The sequence below is a fragment of the Pocillopora verrucosa genome, chromosome 1 (genome assembly GCF_036669915.1).
Source record: "Pocillopora verrucosa isolate sample1 chromosome 1, ASM3666991v2, whole genome shotgun sequence".
NCBI lineage: Eukaryota > Metazoa > Cnidaria > Anthozoa > Scleractinia > Pocilloporidae > Pocillopora > Pocillopora verrucosa.
Window position 1 is genome coordinate 16,409,273 of NC_089312.1, and position 19,021 is coordinate 16,428,293.

Sequence of the window (19,021 nt, forward strand, 5' to 3'; positions counted from 1 at the left end):
TTGGAAAATCCGCGAGAGAAATAGGACGTAGAAAATTCACCTCTCTACCCGCACGTCCTTCTGCTTCATTTACTACTTTGCAACCTTAATTTTGGATGAAAACACTTTCAAAACCACTTGCCACGCAGGCAGACAGTTTGACGAGGAAGTCCTCTTTACATAATCGTGTCACAATTCCTTTTGAAACTTGTGGAGCATTTATATAGAAAAATTCTCAAAGTTAAGCAATATCGTTTGCCTCTCAAGTTGTAAAGCTTTGAAAAAGATATATTACATGACTTTGTAGAGTATTTTTCACACCCTAATGTTTTTGTTTGTTCTTTTAAGGAGTAAGCTGTGAGCCAGGCGAAGTTGTGTTCGGCTGTGTTTTGGACTGGGATTTCGATAAGAAATGTGTGATTGTCTCGTTAAATCCAGAACTAGTAGCTGAAAGGAAGGCCGTGGAGACTCAGAAAGAAAAACAAAAAAGGGTAAACTTCACATATTCTACGAGGTGACTGGTTTGCAGCACCATGAAGATAATGCTTCACGTCACCCGCCTTTTCTTCTCAACCAACCAATCAATCAATCGCGACTTGGTCAATTGCGTTTTCCGCGCTCGAAGCAGTTTGCGTGTTCTTACTTTGAGTTCTCTTGGGCTGCCTGTGATATCATCCGTACGTCTGATTGGCTGTTGTGATTAGTTTAGTTTTGGTTTGAGAGAACTCAGTCAAAATGCACTTTTTTTGCCAAATTCTCGTAACCATTTTCGAGGAAAATTTATAGCAGCACGAAGGGAGGATTGCTGATCAGATCTTGAGAGTTGGAAAAATCTCTTATTAAGATGCCATTTCGTAAAGCTTTCTTCTAACTTTGTTTATTTAATGGTCTAAGCAATTGTCTCTTGGAGGATTTAACAATTTATTTAGGTTGGGAAAGACACCAGCATGTTTGGCTTTTGTGTTTTTTGCAGCTGAAACATGGACGCATTTTAAAGGCTTGTGTTCAACTAATCAAGGACAACTACATTGTGGTGACGATTCCTCAACACAATTACCAGCTGGCGTATGCACCTACTAAAATGGTGAGGCTAGATTATTTGTCGTTCTACCCAGAACCAGTTCAAAGTGATTTCTTTTCTTGTGGCTCGTTTGTTGAAAGTCTCGTTAACTTTACAGTCCCCAGGCCATATTTCATTTTCTAAAGCTGAGGAATATTTGTGCGGATCTCAGCCCAACCACCAGTCCACTTTGTTTCGTTTCTAATCGTATATGTGGTCTGAATTCCCAAAGTATTACTATCTTTTTTTTGTATGTGAAACGGCAGGAAAAATAAAAAAAGATGTTAGGATAAGAAACAGCTTTTCATGAATATGTAACTCGCGTGACTTTTGATAAACTTGCCCCCCCTTGTTTCGTAAAACAAAGGCAAGTTCATAAATATATTTGACCTTGTGAAAACTGGGTAGGTTACGGTGTTATACATTTAAGTGACGGATTAAACCTTTACACCCAAACATCAATATGCAAATTCTCGCTACTGTTCTCCATACATTTCCTTAGATGCTGACAAGGAGAATTTGTTTAACAATCTAGAGATTCTTCTATTGGTTGTCCTTTCCATCGTTATTCTCACGACCTTAACGTGTGATGCTAGTGACTCTCAGTGGTTAAAGAGTTAAAAGAAGGCTTAAGTTTAATCATAGTTTTGTTTGAATTTTTGCGTTGTAGCATTTGAACGACATCAGAGATGCATCAAAGCGATTTGCTGTGGGACAAGAATATTCTTCAGTAGTACAAAGGTAAGGGATAGGGTGCGTTCTACCACAGGTATTTATTGCTGTAAAGCGACGTGATCTAGGCCCAGTTGTTCATGGGGCGCATAACGGTATCCAGCGGATAACGGTATTCAGCGGATAAGTGTTGACGAAACGTACTGCGCTGTCTACCGGATAAATATTTATCCAGTTGATATTGTTATCAGCCCTTTGAACAACCGGGACCTAAACTTTACCTCAGGTTTGTGTCCTTTTTTACTTTGATCATGATATGCCAGTTTTCTTCCGCTTAGTTTTAAGTTTTTCAAAACTGATTTCAATGGGCAGCAGTGCATTTATTAGTTGGATGTGCCTTTTTTCCTTACAGAGGCGTCGGCTGAAAATTAATGAAATAAGTCCAGGGGAATAAAATTATACATGACCATTAAGAGGTCACCCGATGTGACACTGCCAAAATCCGGACAAAAAAAAAATATTCGAAACTGGAAATTGCAATGATTAGAAATTCTAACAAGTGTCACAATACCTTATCTTCCTGTTTTATAAAATGTGAAAATTCTAACCTGCGAGCAGGTGTACACCAAGTGCCCTTGTTGGGTGCCTCAAGTTTTTCGCGGCGCACAGGCAGCGTATAAGATGCACTGTCTGGTTTTCAGAAGTGCTATTTAAGTCAGTTGAAGCCTTCACAGGTAAAATAAAATTTCGACACAACTGTTAAAATAAACTTTGTTTGATTGTTTGTTGACTTGTTTCCGCTTAGACCAGTCAAGGCGAACGACAGCCTTCTACCTCTAGTGATCCTTCAAGAAAAACGAATTGGAAAGGAAAATGTCGTGCCTGGTGCTATTGCCACAGCGCAGTGAGTGATAATATGTTACTTTTTTATAAGAAGCGTAAATTTGTCCTTAGTTAGTTAAGAAATACGGTGTTTCGCTTATCATTCACGTCTTATCTCTTTATTCGGTCGGTCAGTAAGCTAAGGAATGCAAACACTAAACTACGCGCAGTCCCCCCTTTTCGGCGCAGTCAGTCGCGTGAATCAAAAAACTTCGTCGAAAAAAAAAATTGATGTGAGCGCGGAGCGCAGACCTCAGGGAGAGGGGTGCACCAAGTTCTACGCGTCGCGCTCACATCTACAAAGATTTTTTAACTCGCGCGAAGGACTTTGCTGTAAAGGAAGGACATGTATGAAAGATGAAAACTTACTTCTTTGTTGGTAGACTCATTGTTGGGCGATTTTCTCAATGCGTCACCAAAGTACGGTAACGATTTTTCGGCTGTCATTTAAACCCGTAGTAAACTGTTATCTTATTTTAGGGTGAAGTCAGTTAAGGACCTTCAAATGAATGTGAATTTGTGTAATGGGAAATTTCATGGAAGAGTGCATGTCACAAAAATTTGGGATGAGGTTGTACAGGTAAGAAAACGTATTGGTGTTCTTCAGCAATTGACGTTTTGAAATAGTTTAACTTGCCTTACAATACATTGAATAATTTACAAATTGGTGTCGGGGTGTTAAGGTTTAACCCTTTAACACCTTAGGGTGACAAGCATATAATTTCTCCTCACAATATCACCCCTTAATCATCCATTAAGGTCATGAGAATAAAGGAAATGATCACCAACTAAATAAGCTCTTGATTGTTAAACAAATTCTCCTTGTCAGCACATTAGGAAAGGTATGAAGAGCAGTATGGAGAATGTGCATACTGATGTTAGGGTGTAAAGGGTTAATTAATTACTGTATGTTTACTTTAAAGGGAGAGTCACCACTGAAGGGCTTCCACAATGGGGATAAAATTCAAGTCAAGGTTCTTGGATTTCGCGATGTGAAGACGCACAAGTAAATTCTAAGTTTATGATCTTTGATATGATGTCAATTTTTCGGGCTTTGTCAAACATCCAAGTTTTTTTCTGGAAGGTGTTGACTGGTGATAAAACAGTGATGTAAAGCTTTCTGTCAAGAGGTCTCATGATTGAATGATAGAGCGCTTTTTAAACGAGTGTCTTTAAACCAAAAGCAAATTAATCGCCATGGGTAACCAGAACGAAGGAAAATATCAGGAAGAATCAATGAAAACTCGAATTGAGTAAACAGCTTTCAAGAAAACGCTTTCAGGAAAACGTGGCTAACCACGTTTATGGTTACAAGTTACGGTTGGTTGAAACTTTTCGTTAGATTGGATGGGAAAGTGCGTTTGTATCTGATTGGTTGAGAAAGCAGCGTGCGTTTCTCAGATCAATCAAAGAGCGTACCGCTGCGAAACCAATGCAATACCAGTTTATTTTGGACCCTCATTGTCAATTGAAAACTGATCCATACGTCAGTGGTTTATGATAAACGGTCTGCCTGTTTCAATCCTGTGCGTGGCAAAATTTTGGTTGAAGAAATAATTTTATGTCTTTCAAATTGAGGGCGTCAATCTTTGAAAAGATTCTATGTAGGTTTTGGTACTGGATATTCATTTTACGCAATATTATTTATTGTTTTAGGTACTTGCCAGTAACGCACACCAATTTCACTAAATCTGTAGCCGAGCTGACAATGAAACCCAGGTAACCTAGCATAGTGTACTGAATATTTCGTGGTCGTTCTCTATCTAAAATGTTTTTTTTTTTTACATTAAATAAGTAGATGTTATTTAGTCTTGCTGTTTTAGAATTTACGATTTTCTTAAACGTGGCCTCATACTTCGTTTTAAAAATGTGAAAACCCCATTTTTGGAAAAGAGTTAGTCGATCGATATATGACATATAATACATGATGACTTGAATTTCATGCTCACTGGTCAGAGAGCCAAACAAGCGCCGCCATGCAATTGAAATCGGGAAAACCGAGAACAAATCAGCTTATATTCGTTTCCAGTTTTTCTCTTTCTTCCGCCCTCGGAGGAAAGGAGAGAGAGAGAGCTTGTTTCCCTCACTCTCGCCCTGCTGACGGGTAGGAGAAGAGAGATCCTGGTAAAGAGAATGTTAGACTGGTGCTTAAAGCACACGGACACGGTTGCAGTTTTTTTTTTTTTGTGACATTACCTCAGATTAATTTACGTTTCGTCATTAACCTTTGTCTTGTCGCTGCCCCCACTTTTGATAGTGAGTTATTAGAAGTCAGCAGTGATCAGCAGAGTGCTTCAAATGGAAATGTTGAAGGGCGCGGAGCTGACAAGAAACTTGTGGACTACCAAGTTGGGGAAGAAGTAAATTGCTATGTGAAGTCGGTACGTGACAATATAATTATCATAGGCAGTGAAGATAGCTGTAACTACTGCATCTCTTTAGTCATTACTTCTGTACTCAGGATACACGCGGATGGGACGCTTGTATCCTGAGAACTTCGTATTTGAGTAATTCCAATTAAATGCGGAATTAATGTAGGATTACTTTGGTTTTGCCTTACTTCGCCATACGATTGGTCCAAAGAAAACACGCACCACTTTTTCCACCAATTAGATCCAAAACCAATCGCGACCCGTCTCACGCCCTTTCCCGCGCATTAAATAGTTTTTTGTTTGCTTTTCAGTTCTCACAGGCTCCATGTGACATTTTCCTCTGCTCTGATAGACTGTTGTAATTATTTTGGTTTGGGTTTTGCGATACTCGTCCTAAGAGTGAAATGATTTTATAATGGCATATTCATAGGTTGCTTCTGTTGATACTTTTTGTTGATCGATAGGCCACAGATTATTGCGTGTGGATGATGTTGAGTCCAGCTGTAAACGGGAGAGTAGCGCTTCTACACGCCTCGTCTGACTTAGAGGTAAGTGCTAGGTACTCGCAAATACGCTATCCTAAACTATGAGCGATTTACTTGTTGACTCTTCATAACCGTAGCTTCTGTTAAATGTCATTGTGCTAGTTAATTCATTTGCTACGCTTTCAGGTGTTGAAGTCCCTTAAAACTCATTTCAAGCCTGGAGATGGATACAGATGTGTGGTGTTGAGCGTGGATGAAGAAAAAAAATTGCTGGACCTTTCGATCAATGGTGAGAACTTTTCAGTCATAAGTCGTCTCCGAGTTAGATGAAACCAGAATCTGGGAGCGCAACGGGGTTTGGTTGATGAATTTGGAACATTCGAGAGCCATAAAACAATACTGCAACCACGATGAAGTCAGTTTGGATGTTGATCGCATCAACATCAACAGCGATCAACATCCAAAGTGACTCCATCTTGAGACAAACGAATAAAGTTCATCTCCTATCTTACACTGCGATGAACAATAAACACATATTCTATTACAATACTGCAACAATTTGCTTTTGCAAATAGCGATCATGTTTGGCCGTGCCCATATTATTGCCAATGAAAATTTTGTAGCCCGCCAAATTTTTCTTTGGCTTTTTTTTTCCCGTCACTTAGTATAGGAACCATCACTCAAATTTATCATAGGGGAGAAATTCAACGGTTCAAACTTAATCATTGTACTTCTTTAGTCAAAGCTGGATCTAAAATCGAGGTCACCCAAGTGCTAGCAGGCCAAGTTGCTAAGATTTTTCCCGACCAAGGACTCCTCGTCCGGCTTCCCATGTACAAATATGGTGTGGTCGGTCTCACAGACCTCAGTGACAATTATGAGGAAAATCCTTTGGAAAGCTTTACAACCATGCAGCTTGTTAGGTAAGCCAATGCCTTTATCTATCATTACGCGCTTGAAATTGATGGTTTTCAAGCTAAAAAAAAGTCATATACGTTCGGTGGAGTTAAGATGGCTTAGCGTTTACGTTTTTGACGCTAAATCTCTGTTGGGTTGATATTTTTCTCAATCCTTTGTTGCGTTCCTTAAGAACGATATTTTGTAAAAAGAAATACCCGCTATTATGCAGGTGGACAAGCAATCTTTTGGGGAGGGGGAGGGAAACAAGGATTTTTTTCTGGGGGTAGGGGGATGGGGACGTTCAGGAAGAGAGAATTTATATGTAATGTAATCAAATAGGCTTTTCATCAGTGATCAATACTTGCCTCAATATATAGGTGTTTTGTCCTGTCAACGAAAAGCAAAGATGAATTTGATCTGTCACTTAGACCTTCAAGGTGAGAACAAACATGTGTTTTGTCACAAGTATACATATTCTGCCGATTTGTTTCTCTGAATAGATATAGTCACTATCCAAGGGTTGCATTTTGGTGTTGTTTTGGGAGTCTGCGATCTAATGAAATGGTTTGGAATCGTTTGGAGACTTGATTCATGCTAAAGAGATAAATAGAAACTGGTCAGGAGAAATATTTTCCCTGTAACCCCTAATAACTTGAGCTCTATGAATCTAGTTTTTAATCAAACGAATTCCCCTGGTAAGTATTTTTCTTTCTCCTCTTTAACTTTTCTACTTTTACCTGTCATTGTATTGATATTGCGGGGAGAACTCACTTATTGTTTACTCCGAAAGTAAAAGAGGTAAATTATTCAGGTCCACTGGAACTCTTAACTGAATAGCTATGTTTTTTTTTCTCTTCTTATTGGGTGCTAGGACACAAGCAGTGGCAACAATAAACGAGGAAGGTAACTGAATTCTTACTGAGTGTATCTTTTTTTTCGTTATTTGTCGGAAGAATTTCAATTTTACATTATCAAAGGTATTTCCAGAGCTCTATTTTTAGTCCTAATTTGTCATGTCCGAAAGTATCTTTCATTGATAATCTAACAACACTGTAATTAAGAAATATACGGCTTGTTCCATCTGATTTGTTTTTCTGGGTTCTCTGCACAGTTGCAAATACTAACGAGGAGGATCGCGAGATCAACAGCATAAGTGACCTAAAAGAAGGGGACATCATCCGGGGCTTTGTTAAGAGTTGTTCTGATGTGGGTGTCTTTGTCAGGTAATATATCATATATATACTGATTGCTTGAGTGGGAAGGCCGCACGAGAAAATATTTGGCTCGTGGTCATGACGTACGGACCGAGTACAAAAGAGAATGTTCACTGCATGTGTGCGAGGTTCTAAAGTAATAATCGATCAAAAGAGAATTCTAATAGAGTGTGAGGTACTAACGAAACAATCGATCAGTAGAGAATGATAACAGTGCGCGAGATAGTAACGTAACAATTGAACAGAAGAGAATTCTAATAGTGCACGAGATGCCGACAAAAATATCTCTTGCTAACGAAAAAATCGATCGAAAGCGAGTCCTTTCAGGATGCAAGATACTAGCATAAAAATCAATCAAAAGAGAATCGTAATAGTTCACGAGTTACTAGCGTAACAATCAATCGGAAGAGAATCCTAACCGTGTGCGAGTCACTAGCGTAACAATCGATCAAAAGAGAATCCTAACTGTGCACGAGATACTAGTGTGAGAATCGATATAAAGAGAACCCTAACTATGCGCAAGATACCAGTGTAACAATCCATAAAAGATAATCTTAACCGTGAGCGAGATACTTGTGTAATTATTGATCAAAGAGAATCTTAACCGTGAGCGTGATACTAGCGTAATAATCGATCAATAGAGAATCCTAACCATGCACGAGATACTAGTGTAAAAATCGATCAAAAAGAATTCCAAAAGTGTGCGAGATACTAGCGTAACAATCGATGAAGAGAAAATGGTAATGTTGCTCGAGATTCTAACAACAATTCTAATTCTAATTGTGCGCGAGATACTAGCATAACAATCGATCTGGCCCCGGTTGTTCGAAGATCGGATAGCGCTATTCACCGGATAAATCTCTATCCGGTGAATAACGCTATACGTTTTGCTATTACTTATCCGCTGGATAGCGATTTATCCGTTGGATAGTGTTATCCGCCCAACTGGGCTCTGGAGAGAATGCTAACCGTGCACGAGATACTTGTGTAATAATCGAATAAGAGAGAATTCTAATAATGCGCGAGATACTAGCGTACAAATCGATCAGAAGACGATCCAAACCGTGCGCTAAATACTCGTGTAAAGCCCCGTTCGAATGGTCATAATAGTAGATTACAATCGATCGCGTAATTGTAAACAAGTATTGCGCGCGCTGAGGTCGGTGGCATTTCGTCGGCAAGTTTCGAGTTGAAGATACTGAAGCCTACCAGGAGATGATTAGAATGAATTACAAGACATTACGCGAAATTTTGACGGCTATTTTAGTCATTTTACCGTTTGCCGTTTCGGTTTGAGCCTGTTTTTGGAAATACTGCTGACCGAAAAACTATCATTCACTATTAACCGCTCGTTCAAACGGCAAAAACTATCATCAACTATCTTGTGGAATTTGGACATGTCCAAACTACATGGTAGTTGATGATATCCAATGATAGTCGATGACAGTCTATGATAGTAATAGTTCCTGTTCAAACGCGCGTGATGGTTGAAAGTATCATCCACTATCGTGACCGTTTAAACGAGGCTTAACAATCCATCAAAGAAAATCTTAATAGTACGCAAGGTACTAGCGTAACAATCGATCAAAAAAGAATTCTAATGGTGCGCGAGATACTAGATTAACAATTGATGAAAAAAGAATTCTAATGGTGCGCGAGATACTAGATAAACAATCGACGAAAGATAATTCTAATAGTGTGCGAGATACTAGATAAACAATCGATCAAAAAAAGAATTCTAATGGTGCGCGAGATACTAGATAAACAATCGACGAAAGATAATTCTAATAGTGTGCGAGATACTAGATAAACAATCGATCAAAAAAAGAATTCTAATGGTGCGCGAGATACTAGATTCACAATCGACACAAAAAAAAGAATTCTAATGGTGTGCGAGATACTAGATTAACAATCGACAAAAAAAGAATTCTAATGGTGCGCGAGATAATAGCGTAATAATCGATCAAAAAAGAATTCTAATGGTGCGCGAGATACTAGCGTAATAATCGATCAAAAAAGAATTCTAATGGTGTGCGAGATACTAGCGTAATAATCGATCAAAAAAGAATTCTAATGGTGTGCGAGATACTAGCGTAATAATCGATCAAAAAAGAATTCTAATGGTGCGCCAGATGCTAGCTTAAAAATCGATCAATAGAGAATTCTAATGGTGCGTGAAATACTAGATTAACAATCGACAAAAAAGGAATTCTAATGGTGCGCGAGATACTAGCGTAATAATCGACCAAAAAAACAATTCTAATGGTGCGCCAGATGCTAGCTTAAAAATCGATCAATAGAGAATTCTAATGGTGCGCGAAATACTAGATTAACAATCGACAAAAAAAAGAATTCTAATGGTGCGCGAGATACTAGATTAACAATTAATAAAAAAAAAAATTCTAATGGTGCGCGAGATACTAGATTAATAATTAATAAAAAAAAATTCTAATGGTGCGCGAGATACTAGATTAACAATCGATCAAAAAAGAATTCTAATGGTGCGCGAGATGCTAACGTAAAAATCGATCAATGGAGAATTCTAATGGTGCGCGAGATAACAGCGTAACAATCGATCAAGAAAGAATTCTAATGGTGCGCGAGATGCTAGCGTATAAATCAATCAATCATTAAATTTCTTTTGCAGTCTGGCCCATCACATTGTTGGCAGGGTACAAATAAAGAACTTATCGCAGTATTTTGTGAAGAACTGGAAGCCTTTATTCCCCATGGGAAAGTTAGTTAAAGGCAAAGTTTTAAGGTAATTTGTTTGAAAAGGTATGGACATACGGTGATACGGTTACACGCTGAAAAACCAATTGAGGACGGCAATCGCTTTGTTAACCTTATGATTCACGTGTCGCCAAACAGGGTATGATTTTTGTGCGTCTTGAATAACCCTCTACACGACATCACCATGGTACATCTTTTCCACGCTTTTCTCTATTTATTTCCTATGGCGCTGACGATGAGAATTTGATTAACAATCAAAAGCTGCTTAACTGAGGTGGCTATCATTTCCTTTATTCTCGTGACCAAAGCTTTTAAGTCAGCGATGTCGCTTAACCCTTAAACACCTAAAAGTGACTAGCATCTTTTTTCTCTTTATCTCCTTTATAACGCGTCGAAGCTATTTAACAATTTACCAGAATCTATTAGAAACTGTAAAGATTATAGAACCTTTTTAAGACTTTCAAGGAATTTTTTATGTAATAGAGTACAGAGTGATTAGTTAGTTTTACTGTAATTTCTATTCTGTTAATCCCACTTCTACTTTTAATTGCATATTGCGTAATTTTTGAAATAACTTAATTTGATTTTTTTTACTTTAATTGTAATTGATGTATTTTAACAGGGAAGAGCCACCAGGTGGATCTGTTAATAAACCATTATCATCATCATCATCATCATCATCATCATCATCATCATCATCATCATCATCATCATCATCATCATCATCATCATCATCATCATCATCATCATCATCATTATTATTATTATTATTATCACCCTTAAATCAAACATTAAGGTAACAAGAATAGAATAAATGATTACTAACTAAAGAAGCTTTTGATTGTTAAACAAATTCTCCTTGTCAGCACCTTGGGAAATGTATGGAGAACAGTATGGAGAATATACATACTGAACATAGAGTGCATGTATAGGGTTTAAAGGAGAAATTAAAAGGAAGTCAAGCTTAAGTGTTGAACAGGGAAGCAGTTTTATCTGACGCGTCACGAACAGAGTGAATCCCTGGATCGTTAGCCTTGTGCAAAGTTTAAACTTGGCGATGCGTGGTGTGACACTATCGAGTAAGAAGCTAACAATTACATGTATTAACCCTTTGAGTGACTGGCGTCTAATTTCTGCTGACTATATCACCCCTGAATCAAACATGAAAGACATGAGAATAGTGGAGATGATCACCAAGTAAAGCAGCTCTTGATTGTTAAACAAATTCTCCTTGTCAGCCTCATTGGAAATGTATGGAGAACAGTATGAAGAATATGCATACTGATGTTGGGGTGTAAAGGGTTAACAAAGGAAAGCATTTCTGTGGGTAAATGCTAAACGTTTGTAGGGAAAATGAGTTGTAGTTTGCATAAGAATGAAAAGTAATTTTCATACAAATTTTTTTTTTTGACGTAGTATTGACCTGATCAAAGGACACCTGGAGTTGTCTTTGAAAGGGAGAGATGTCGGTGGACCCGACCCAGCACCAAAACCAACGCGTTTAGATGAAAAAGAGAAACGAGACAAAGAGAAGAAAGAACAGAAAAGGAAGAGAAAGAAGGAAAAAGAGAATAAAACAAAGGACGGATCAGATGATGAAGCAGAAGTTATTTTAAAGAAACTCAAAGCAGGTAAATAAAGAGCGGTTAAAGCCAAATCCGAATAATTTAGAGAGGCACTGTAGCAGCACATACACTCTAAAGAACCCACGAGCTATTAATTTACAGGACGTCCAGCTACCAGACACGAGACATGCTTGAGAGAGAGGGGCCTATTTTTAGAAACAATGTTCTCTTAAGTATCAGAGAGGAAGACCGATTATTAGCGAGGGTATATTATGGTTAAGATGTTAAGCCACTCGATCGAAAAGCGCCTTGTTGCTTTATGATTTGCCTTCCACAGATTCCGATCACGAGGACAGCCCTGAAAGTGAAAGCGAAGAAGAAGACGAGACATCTGGAAACATTTCAGATGAAGAGGTCAGACAATATACAAAGTCTTAACGGGATTTTGACGAATCAGCCACACTAACATGTAAACAGGTTAAAAGCTTCGATGCATTTGAAGCAGAGTTTCCCATCTACTCTTCAGTCATTAGTGGCTTTAGCTAGTAAAAATTTGCGCGGGAAATTGGCGCGTGGTCGGAAGATTTGATCTCTTTGCGCATGCCCAACGCTTGACCGCTGGGTTTACTGTATTCTTGTTGGAATGATATTTCATGATCAAAATGTTTCCCTTTATTTTGATATTCAAGGCTGACGACGCAAATTCGCCCAAATCAAATGGAGTACCAAGATTGGAGGTATTCGTTTTTTTTCTTTTTTTTTTTATCTGTGCTTAAATTGTTTCCTGTGATGTTCTTTAAACAAATAAGATCTCTTCTTTTTGTTTTAATTGTTTTGAGTGGTTAACAAAAATTATCCATCTCTTGATAATAACCACTCTGCAACCAATCTTAGCGGTGTTGGTCGCAGATTGAGTGTTGTTTTGAAATAATGTTCGTTTCTTTTGCAGATTTCAAGCGGATTTGACTGGAGCGAGGACGGAAATTATAGAGAAAGGACACAAAAGAGACAACATGAGGATAATAACGACGATGATGAGAGCAGCGAGAGTGAAACTGAAGCCAGCGGACAGGTGTGTTGAGCGATCAACTTTCCTTAAAATTCTACAATGATCTTTGATTTAAAGTTTTTGGTTGGTAGTCGACCCAAGTAGGCTAGATTCTTCCAGTGTATTTTCTTCACAGCACGAAGCTTGCTTTCCTGCGTTAGCTTAATGATTTGCGCTCCCAACATATTTGTATGCTGAATCAGTGATGCTGACGTTAGCTAAAATATAGTGAAGTTCTAATGTTTATTTAATCAGAGACCCTCATCCCTTTCGCCTTAGCTAGTAAACCGACTTTACCAAGTTTGGGATTCTGACGCACACCCCATCCACTTTTTACCGTTGGTACAATTAATCTGAAGTCCTGCATAATTACGCCCTACTGAGTACTGAAGAGACTGAGAGTGTACACAGCATGGTACCATGATGTGTTTTAAAGAGACCCATCTTGATTTTCAGTCGTCAATACCATGTAGAGGGGAACTTTGTCTGATGATTGTCTTCTCTCGATATTACCCTTTGTTACAAACTGGAACAGTATTCAATGCGCACCATGATAGTGACATCAAACGAACGCTCAACCGTAAAACAGTCTTGAATGCATACCGACTACAATCAAACGAACGTGAAGGAAAAAGATGGTGTTACATTGAGAGGCTTTTATTTTCACATTTCAAGTAGAGGTACATCGAGCGTAAGGTGAAAGTGAATCCCCCATCTCTACCGTTCAACTTTTGCGTAACTGTACCGTTTGTGAATAGCTTATTGATCAAAAGTTCACTGACAGCGTGTACTTTCGCCTTTGATCAGACTTTACTCAACAGCGAGGTTATTCTTCCTACATTTTCGCGCCTTCAGGTTGCTCGTAAGAAGAGTAAAAGACAGAAGAGGGCAGCAAAGAAATCCGAAGAGGAGTTCTTATACAAGGTAATTCTGTCACTTTAGCAAATTGCAACTGAGTACTTTTTGTAAAGTGATGGAAATAAGAGAAGACTGTAAGTAAAGTCTCATCATCAAGTACACACCAGTACAGGTTAATCTCTAAAATTAGCTTGTGTATGGATTTGTTATGTTGATGAGCTGGAACAGTGCTCGAGTGCTTGTTCACATTTAGATCTCTGCTTTGAGCTCTCATTACGTTCTTGTTATGTTCTTTTTGTTGAGGACATATTGTGGTGATCAGTTTGGTTTTAGTTTACGGTTACTTTTGCCCCATAGATAGATCGCCAATTGTTAAATAATTTCTGTGAGAGTCAGATCTCTCCATCGAAAAGGTTACATCGCTCGAAGGAGAAGCTACTTCGCTCCAAACAAGTGACCTCGTTTTACGAAGCCAAAGAAATCCATCTGATTGTACGTCGCTGACTTTTTAACTTTTTGATGGAGTGATCTGACTTTCGTTAGAGCGATCCAAAAAGGAGCAATCTGACTATGGGGAGGTTAGTTTCCCAACACTCAATCTAAATTTCTCTTTCCTATACAGTATATCTTGTGAAATCTTTCACTTTTTCTCTTATTTTTCGAAGACGGAACAATCGCTTTTAGATCAGGATCGCTTGCCAGAGACTGCCGAGGACTTCGATCGCGCTGTGTTATCATCGCCTAACAACTCAGTAGTGTGGTTGCAGTACATGGCGTATCACCTTCATACCACAGACATCGATAAGGCACGAACGGTGGCCGAGAGAGCACTGAAAACTATATCATTCAGGTAGTACATCTATACCATGAGGCACTGCGCAATTTAAACGAAAAATACATCTCAGTGAGGCCACCTAGTCTCTAGAGTCTCTTACGTTCGGTGCAGACAATCAAATTAACCTATTTTGATTCCCTGAGGAGATAAACCTGTAACTTGTTCTTACTATATCAGAAGATTATCCTGACAAGATGTTATAAGAATGGACCAAGGTATCGACTGGAGAGTGTTATCTTAATAGGACACCAAATTCTCCAGGCTCTACTTACGCCTTTTTTCGCGAGTGCGGTCTTCGATCTCGTTTGTCTTTCCATACTTCTCTACCTCTGTTCCCTCTTTTACGTATCACCATTTTACCGCGGTAACATCTCTGTTGTCCACAAGAAGTTGAGCGTAATTTTGCACGGCGTAAAAATGGCCCGAGGCTAAAAAAAAACTTGTGCGTTTAAATTTCACTTTCGTCTGGTTCACTTTTAGGGAAGAGCAAGAGAAACTAAACGTGTGGGTGGCCCTAATGAACTTAGAAAACCTTTACGGCACGCAGGAGTCCTTAGTCAAGGTGTTTGAGCGAGCCCTACAACAAAATGAGCCCAAGAAAGTGTTCTTTCAACTTATTGGTATCTACTCAAGAACGGATAAAACGGAGGTAAGACTGGGAACGAAGCATGTAACAGCGTATGGTCATAATAATAAACGATAACAACAACAACTTCAAAACAACTAAAGTTTTTACTAAGTAGTAATCTTTGAAATGATATTTGATAGTAGCATGCATTAGACACGGTCGTATCTCAGTATCGCATTTTTGTTACAATCCCAGTGATATTTCTCTTATAGTTGGCCGAGCAGTTGTACCATACGATGGTGAAGCGGTTCAGTCAAAGTAAAAAGGTGTGGATCGGCTTCAGTTTGTTCCATATGAAGCAAGGAAAGCATGACTTGGGCAGGAAATTGTTGCAACGAAGTCTAAAAAGTCTGCCGAAGAGGAAACGTAAGTCAAGTGTGGTTTAAAGATGTTTTGGATTGGTAGATGAGGGGAGGAAGTATGTTGCATCTTTCGTCATAGAATGAGTTAGCTTGATCTAAAGTTCTACAGTAGAGCACCTAAAGTAGTTGCGCAATGTTTTGAGTCATAATTTTGGAAGTGCGAATCTGCCTTCAAATCAAAGGAGACTAAAAAAAATACAAAAACGGTGAGGTAGATAAAAACTACATGGAGACAACAGTTTATTAAAGCATTTATCAAGGATTCCGTTTTAAAAGGCGAAAAAAAAAGTGGTTAGCTTTGAAAATTCCATGTGTCCTGTTACACCCCTGCCTTCCTCTAAAGGCCAGCTTTGTTCAATGGAAACTTTTCTCTGTCGTCAAGGTGGCCTTTGTAGTGAGGTTCGACTTAAATAAGGTACTTAATATGTTATGCTTGTGTGACTCAGGATAGCTATGATGCTTTGATGTAAATTGTCATTTAATGGCGGAATGCGGATTTTAAAAGTTGTAAAATGCTGACTATAGGACCAGACCTAAACCTGATTACCAAAGCCACAAAATAACCACCCAAGGTTGAATAGAATTATGGAAACAAAGATAATTTTGTAAAAACCATCGCTCTAGGTGAAAGCAATGTGATAGATTTATCACTCGGCTGCTCTTTTTTGTTTGTCGCATTGTTGCCTCTTCATTACTCTGTTGTGGTCTTTTTATTGCAGATATCGAAACTATAGTCCAATTCGCCCTGCATGAATTCAAATATGGTGAGCCACAGCGAGGGCAGACAATGTTCGAGAGCATTCTGACCAACTATCCAAAAAGGAGCGACCTGTGGTCTGTGTATCTGGATATGATGATCAAACAAGGAGACATTGAACCTGTTAGGTACGAAAAAGAACCTCGGTTCTCACATTTTATGATAAACAAAATTTGTAGTTGTGCTGCAGAGATTACCTTGGGACAACTTAAGAGTTGCGGCTTAAAATGAAAACCACTCATCGTTCAACCCTTTCACTCCGAAGATCACATTAGTGATTCTCCTTACTGACTCTTGACAATTTTTATGATTCTGGTTCGGAGAATTTGGTATTGGATCAACTGATAGTTCCCAAATTAATATTTTCTTTCTTCTCATTACTTGTCCGCTTAATATTGTAAGGAGGAATTCTCTCTTGGTCAGTCATGGTAATTCAAGGGTTGGCCAAACAGAAAATTTATATCAGCACCCAGATGAGTATCAAGGCTTTACTTGGTAATTTAGCAAAGGGTCATTTAACTTTTCATTTTGTTGTTCCAGCAACATCGTGTAATTTTTTAATTAAAAAAATATTAAGTGTTATGATATTTTAATTTCTTTCACTATTTTGGGAAAGGTAAATACACTCTAAAATGCGCTCTTGAATGACGGTTTTACGGAGTTTTAAAACTGTACAACCTCCTTTTTCTTTTATTTCGTTGTATCTATTTATTTATTTATTTATTTTTATTGTTTTAGGCAAATTTTTGAAAGAGTTATCCACATCAATCTGTCCTCGAAAAAGATGAAGCTCTTTTTCAAGCGGTATCTGGACTTTGAGCGGCAGTACGGTGACGCACTCAGTATAGAAAATGTCAAGACTAAAGCAGTGGAGTATGTTGAATCAAAGGCGGCCCTGATTTAAGATACCGTTTAGTCCTTGAATTTCTTAAGGTTGCTTCGAGGCTGTAGCAGTAGTGATTATGCTGGCGGTGCCACTCTTTGGAGTCGCTGGAGCTCGCGATAGAAGTCAAAGATGTTCCTAAGTGACATGACATTTTCTGGGGAAATAATTTGTGACGACAAACTCGTCTTTTTTCGTTTTTGTCCAACGACAAAACAAATGAATTATTCTTATAGGAACTTATTAGATAAAAAAGAAAGGCTATAGAGAAAACTCAAACCACGAGGGAAAAACATTTTTTAAAATTTATTTACTCTACGCAAAAAGATCAATGTGAGACTACATTTTTATGCATTCGAACTTTGGCCCTTGAGTTTTCCATTTTACTGAATATAATATTTTTACTCTGATGAACGCAAGGAGTGGAGGCGTTTCATAAATGAACTGTGCTCTTTGAAAGTGAGGGAGTTAAAAGTTCTGCGAGGAGGTTTTTGTTTCGGGGAAACTTCTCACTGAAGTTTCGCATGTTCGTGTCTCTGGTGCAAAGTGGTGTTTCGGCAAGTTCTCGTTTTGTGCTATTTCTCTTGTTTTCTTTTCTCTTGAAAATTCCAAATTGCCTTAATAGTGTGGAAGAAATGACCATTTTAAAGATTTGCCGTTGATTATTTATTATACGCAAGTTTGAGTTTTATGATAGTCAACTGTCAATAAATTATACTATGAAATAATAAGGCAATCCGACTGCGGCTGTCGTGGTTCTTTTTTTTCTCTCTAGCTTATCCGTTCATTTATTTGTTTGTGAATTGATATTTTAAAAGAAGAACTTCGAGCACAATAGTTATTCCACGTAAAGTACACAACAGTATCATGCTCTTATATACAGAACAGTGCCTACAGTGACTGTATTATTAAAGTATTTCGGTACATCTATTGACCAAATTTTTTCCTCTTCAATCTGTGAAACCGCTGTCGATGCACTTGTACAAGATTAAGTGGAATCTAACGAAGTGTGTCATTAAACTATTAGCCATGATGTGATGTTCATCAGCTTTTAAGGTGCTGTTCTCATGTGAGTTACTTACGATTCTCATTTCCATTTTTCCTTAAAAATTTCGCTTTAATTTTATTGTTTCCCGAAAAAGTTCGAAATAACCAAGGGTTAAAACCGCTGTTACGTCCCCAGACCACTCCTATACATTCGCTACTCCTGCCCAAGAAGAAAGAGAAAGGGGCGTGGCCGGAATAGGATGAGTGACATACGAGCAAGAATAATTAATTCCGTTTATTGATTACTTTTGTTTTTCTAAAGCAAGACAAAGGATCTCAATAACCCTTTGAGTCCTAAGAGTGACTAGCATCTAAGATCTCCTTCCATTACCACGTTGAGTTGAACATTAAGGTCACGAGAATATAATAAAGGAAATGATCACCAACTGAAGAAGCTCTTGATTGTTCAACAAATTCTCCTTTCAGCAACTTAGGAAAAGTATAGAGAACAGAACGGAGAAAATTCTCACTGGTGTAGGGGTGTGAAGCTTTAAATAAGCTGTAAGCAAATAAGTTTCGCCGAACCTCTTTCAGCAACTTTCATGGGATTGGTGGTGTATTCGGATGATATTCGTTACTTTTTGATAAAACCGGATCCTTGGAGGAAAGTATTGAGGTGGGTAGGTCTAAATCCGACTCTCCGTTGAAGTGGGCTGTGATGGTTCTTGTTGCAAAGTTCAATGTTTAACCTTGCGCTCTCTCGTGTGAACTTCCCTTGTACTTATAGAAAAACGAAACTCT

The 19,021-nt window shown here is 38.4% G+C and overlaps 1 protein-coding gene across 1 annotated transcript in view; it reads left to right on the top strand.

Moving 5' to 3' along the window:
• Nucleotides 1-18,634, top strand: part of LOC131789281 (protein RRP5 homolog) — a 36,557-nt gene extending 17,923 nt beyond the window's left edge. The window contains exons 25-49 of the mRNA XM_066164280.1: nt 328-470; nt 953-1,063; nt 1,710-1,780; nt 2,517-2,615; nt 3,074-3,173; nt 3,517-3,599; nt 4,250-4,312; nt 4,851-4,974; nt 5,430-5,513; nt 5,637-5,739; nt 6,190-6,373; nt 6,728-6,787; nt 7,222-7,253; nt 7,462-7,573; nt 10,212-10,325; nt 11,714-11,928; nt 12,200-12,276; nt 12,552-12,599; nt 12,812-12,934; nt 13,766-13,834; nt 14,434-14,618; nt 15,084-15,252; nt 15,444-15,597; nt 16,313-16,478; nt 17,089-18,634. Coding sequence (XP_066020377.1) covers nt 328-470; nt 953-1,063; nt 1,710-1,780; nt 2,517-2,615; nt 3,074-3,173; nt 3,517-3,599; nt 4,250-4,312; nt 4,851-4,974; nt 5,430-5,513; nt 5,637-5,739; nt 6,190-6,373; nt 6,728-6,787; nt 7,222-7,253; nt 7,462-7,573; nt 10,212-10,325; nt 11,714-11,928; nt 12,200-12,276; nt 12,552-12,599; nt 12,812-12,934; nt 13,766-13,834; nt 14,434-14,618; nt 15,084-15,252; nt 15,444-15,597; nt 16,313-16,478; nt 17,089-17,254 — 2,855 coding nt within the window. The 3' untranslated portion in view covers nt 17,255-18,634. The remainder of the gene's footprint in view (nt 1-327; nt 471-952; nt 1,064-1,709; nt 1,781-2,516; nt 2,616-3,073; nt 3,174-3,516; nt 3,600-4,249; nt 4,313-4,850; nt 4,975-5,429; nt 5,514-5,636; nt 5,740-6,189; nt 6,374-6,727; nt 6,788-7,221; nt 7,254-7,461; nt 7,574-10,211; nt 10,326-11,713; nt 11,929-12,199; nt 12,277-12,551; nt 12,600-12,811; nt 12,935-13,765; nt 13,835-14,433; nt 14,619-15,083; nt 15,253-15,443; nt 15,598-16,312; nt 16,479-17,088) is intronic.
• The last annotated feature ends 387 nt before the right edge of the window (nt 18,635-19,021 follow it).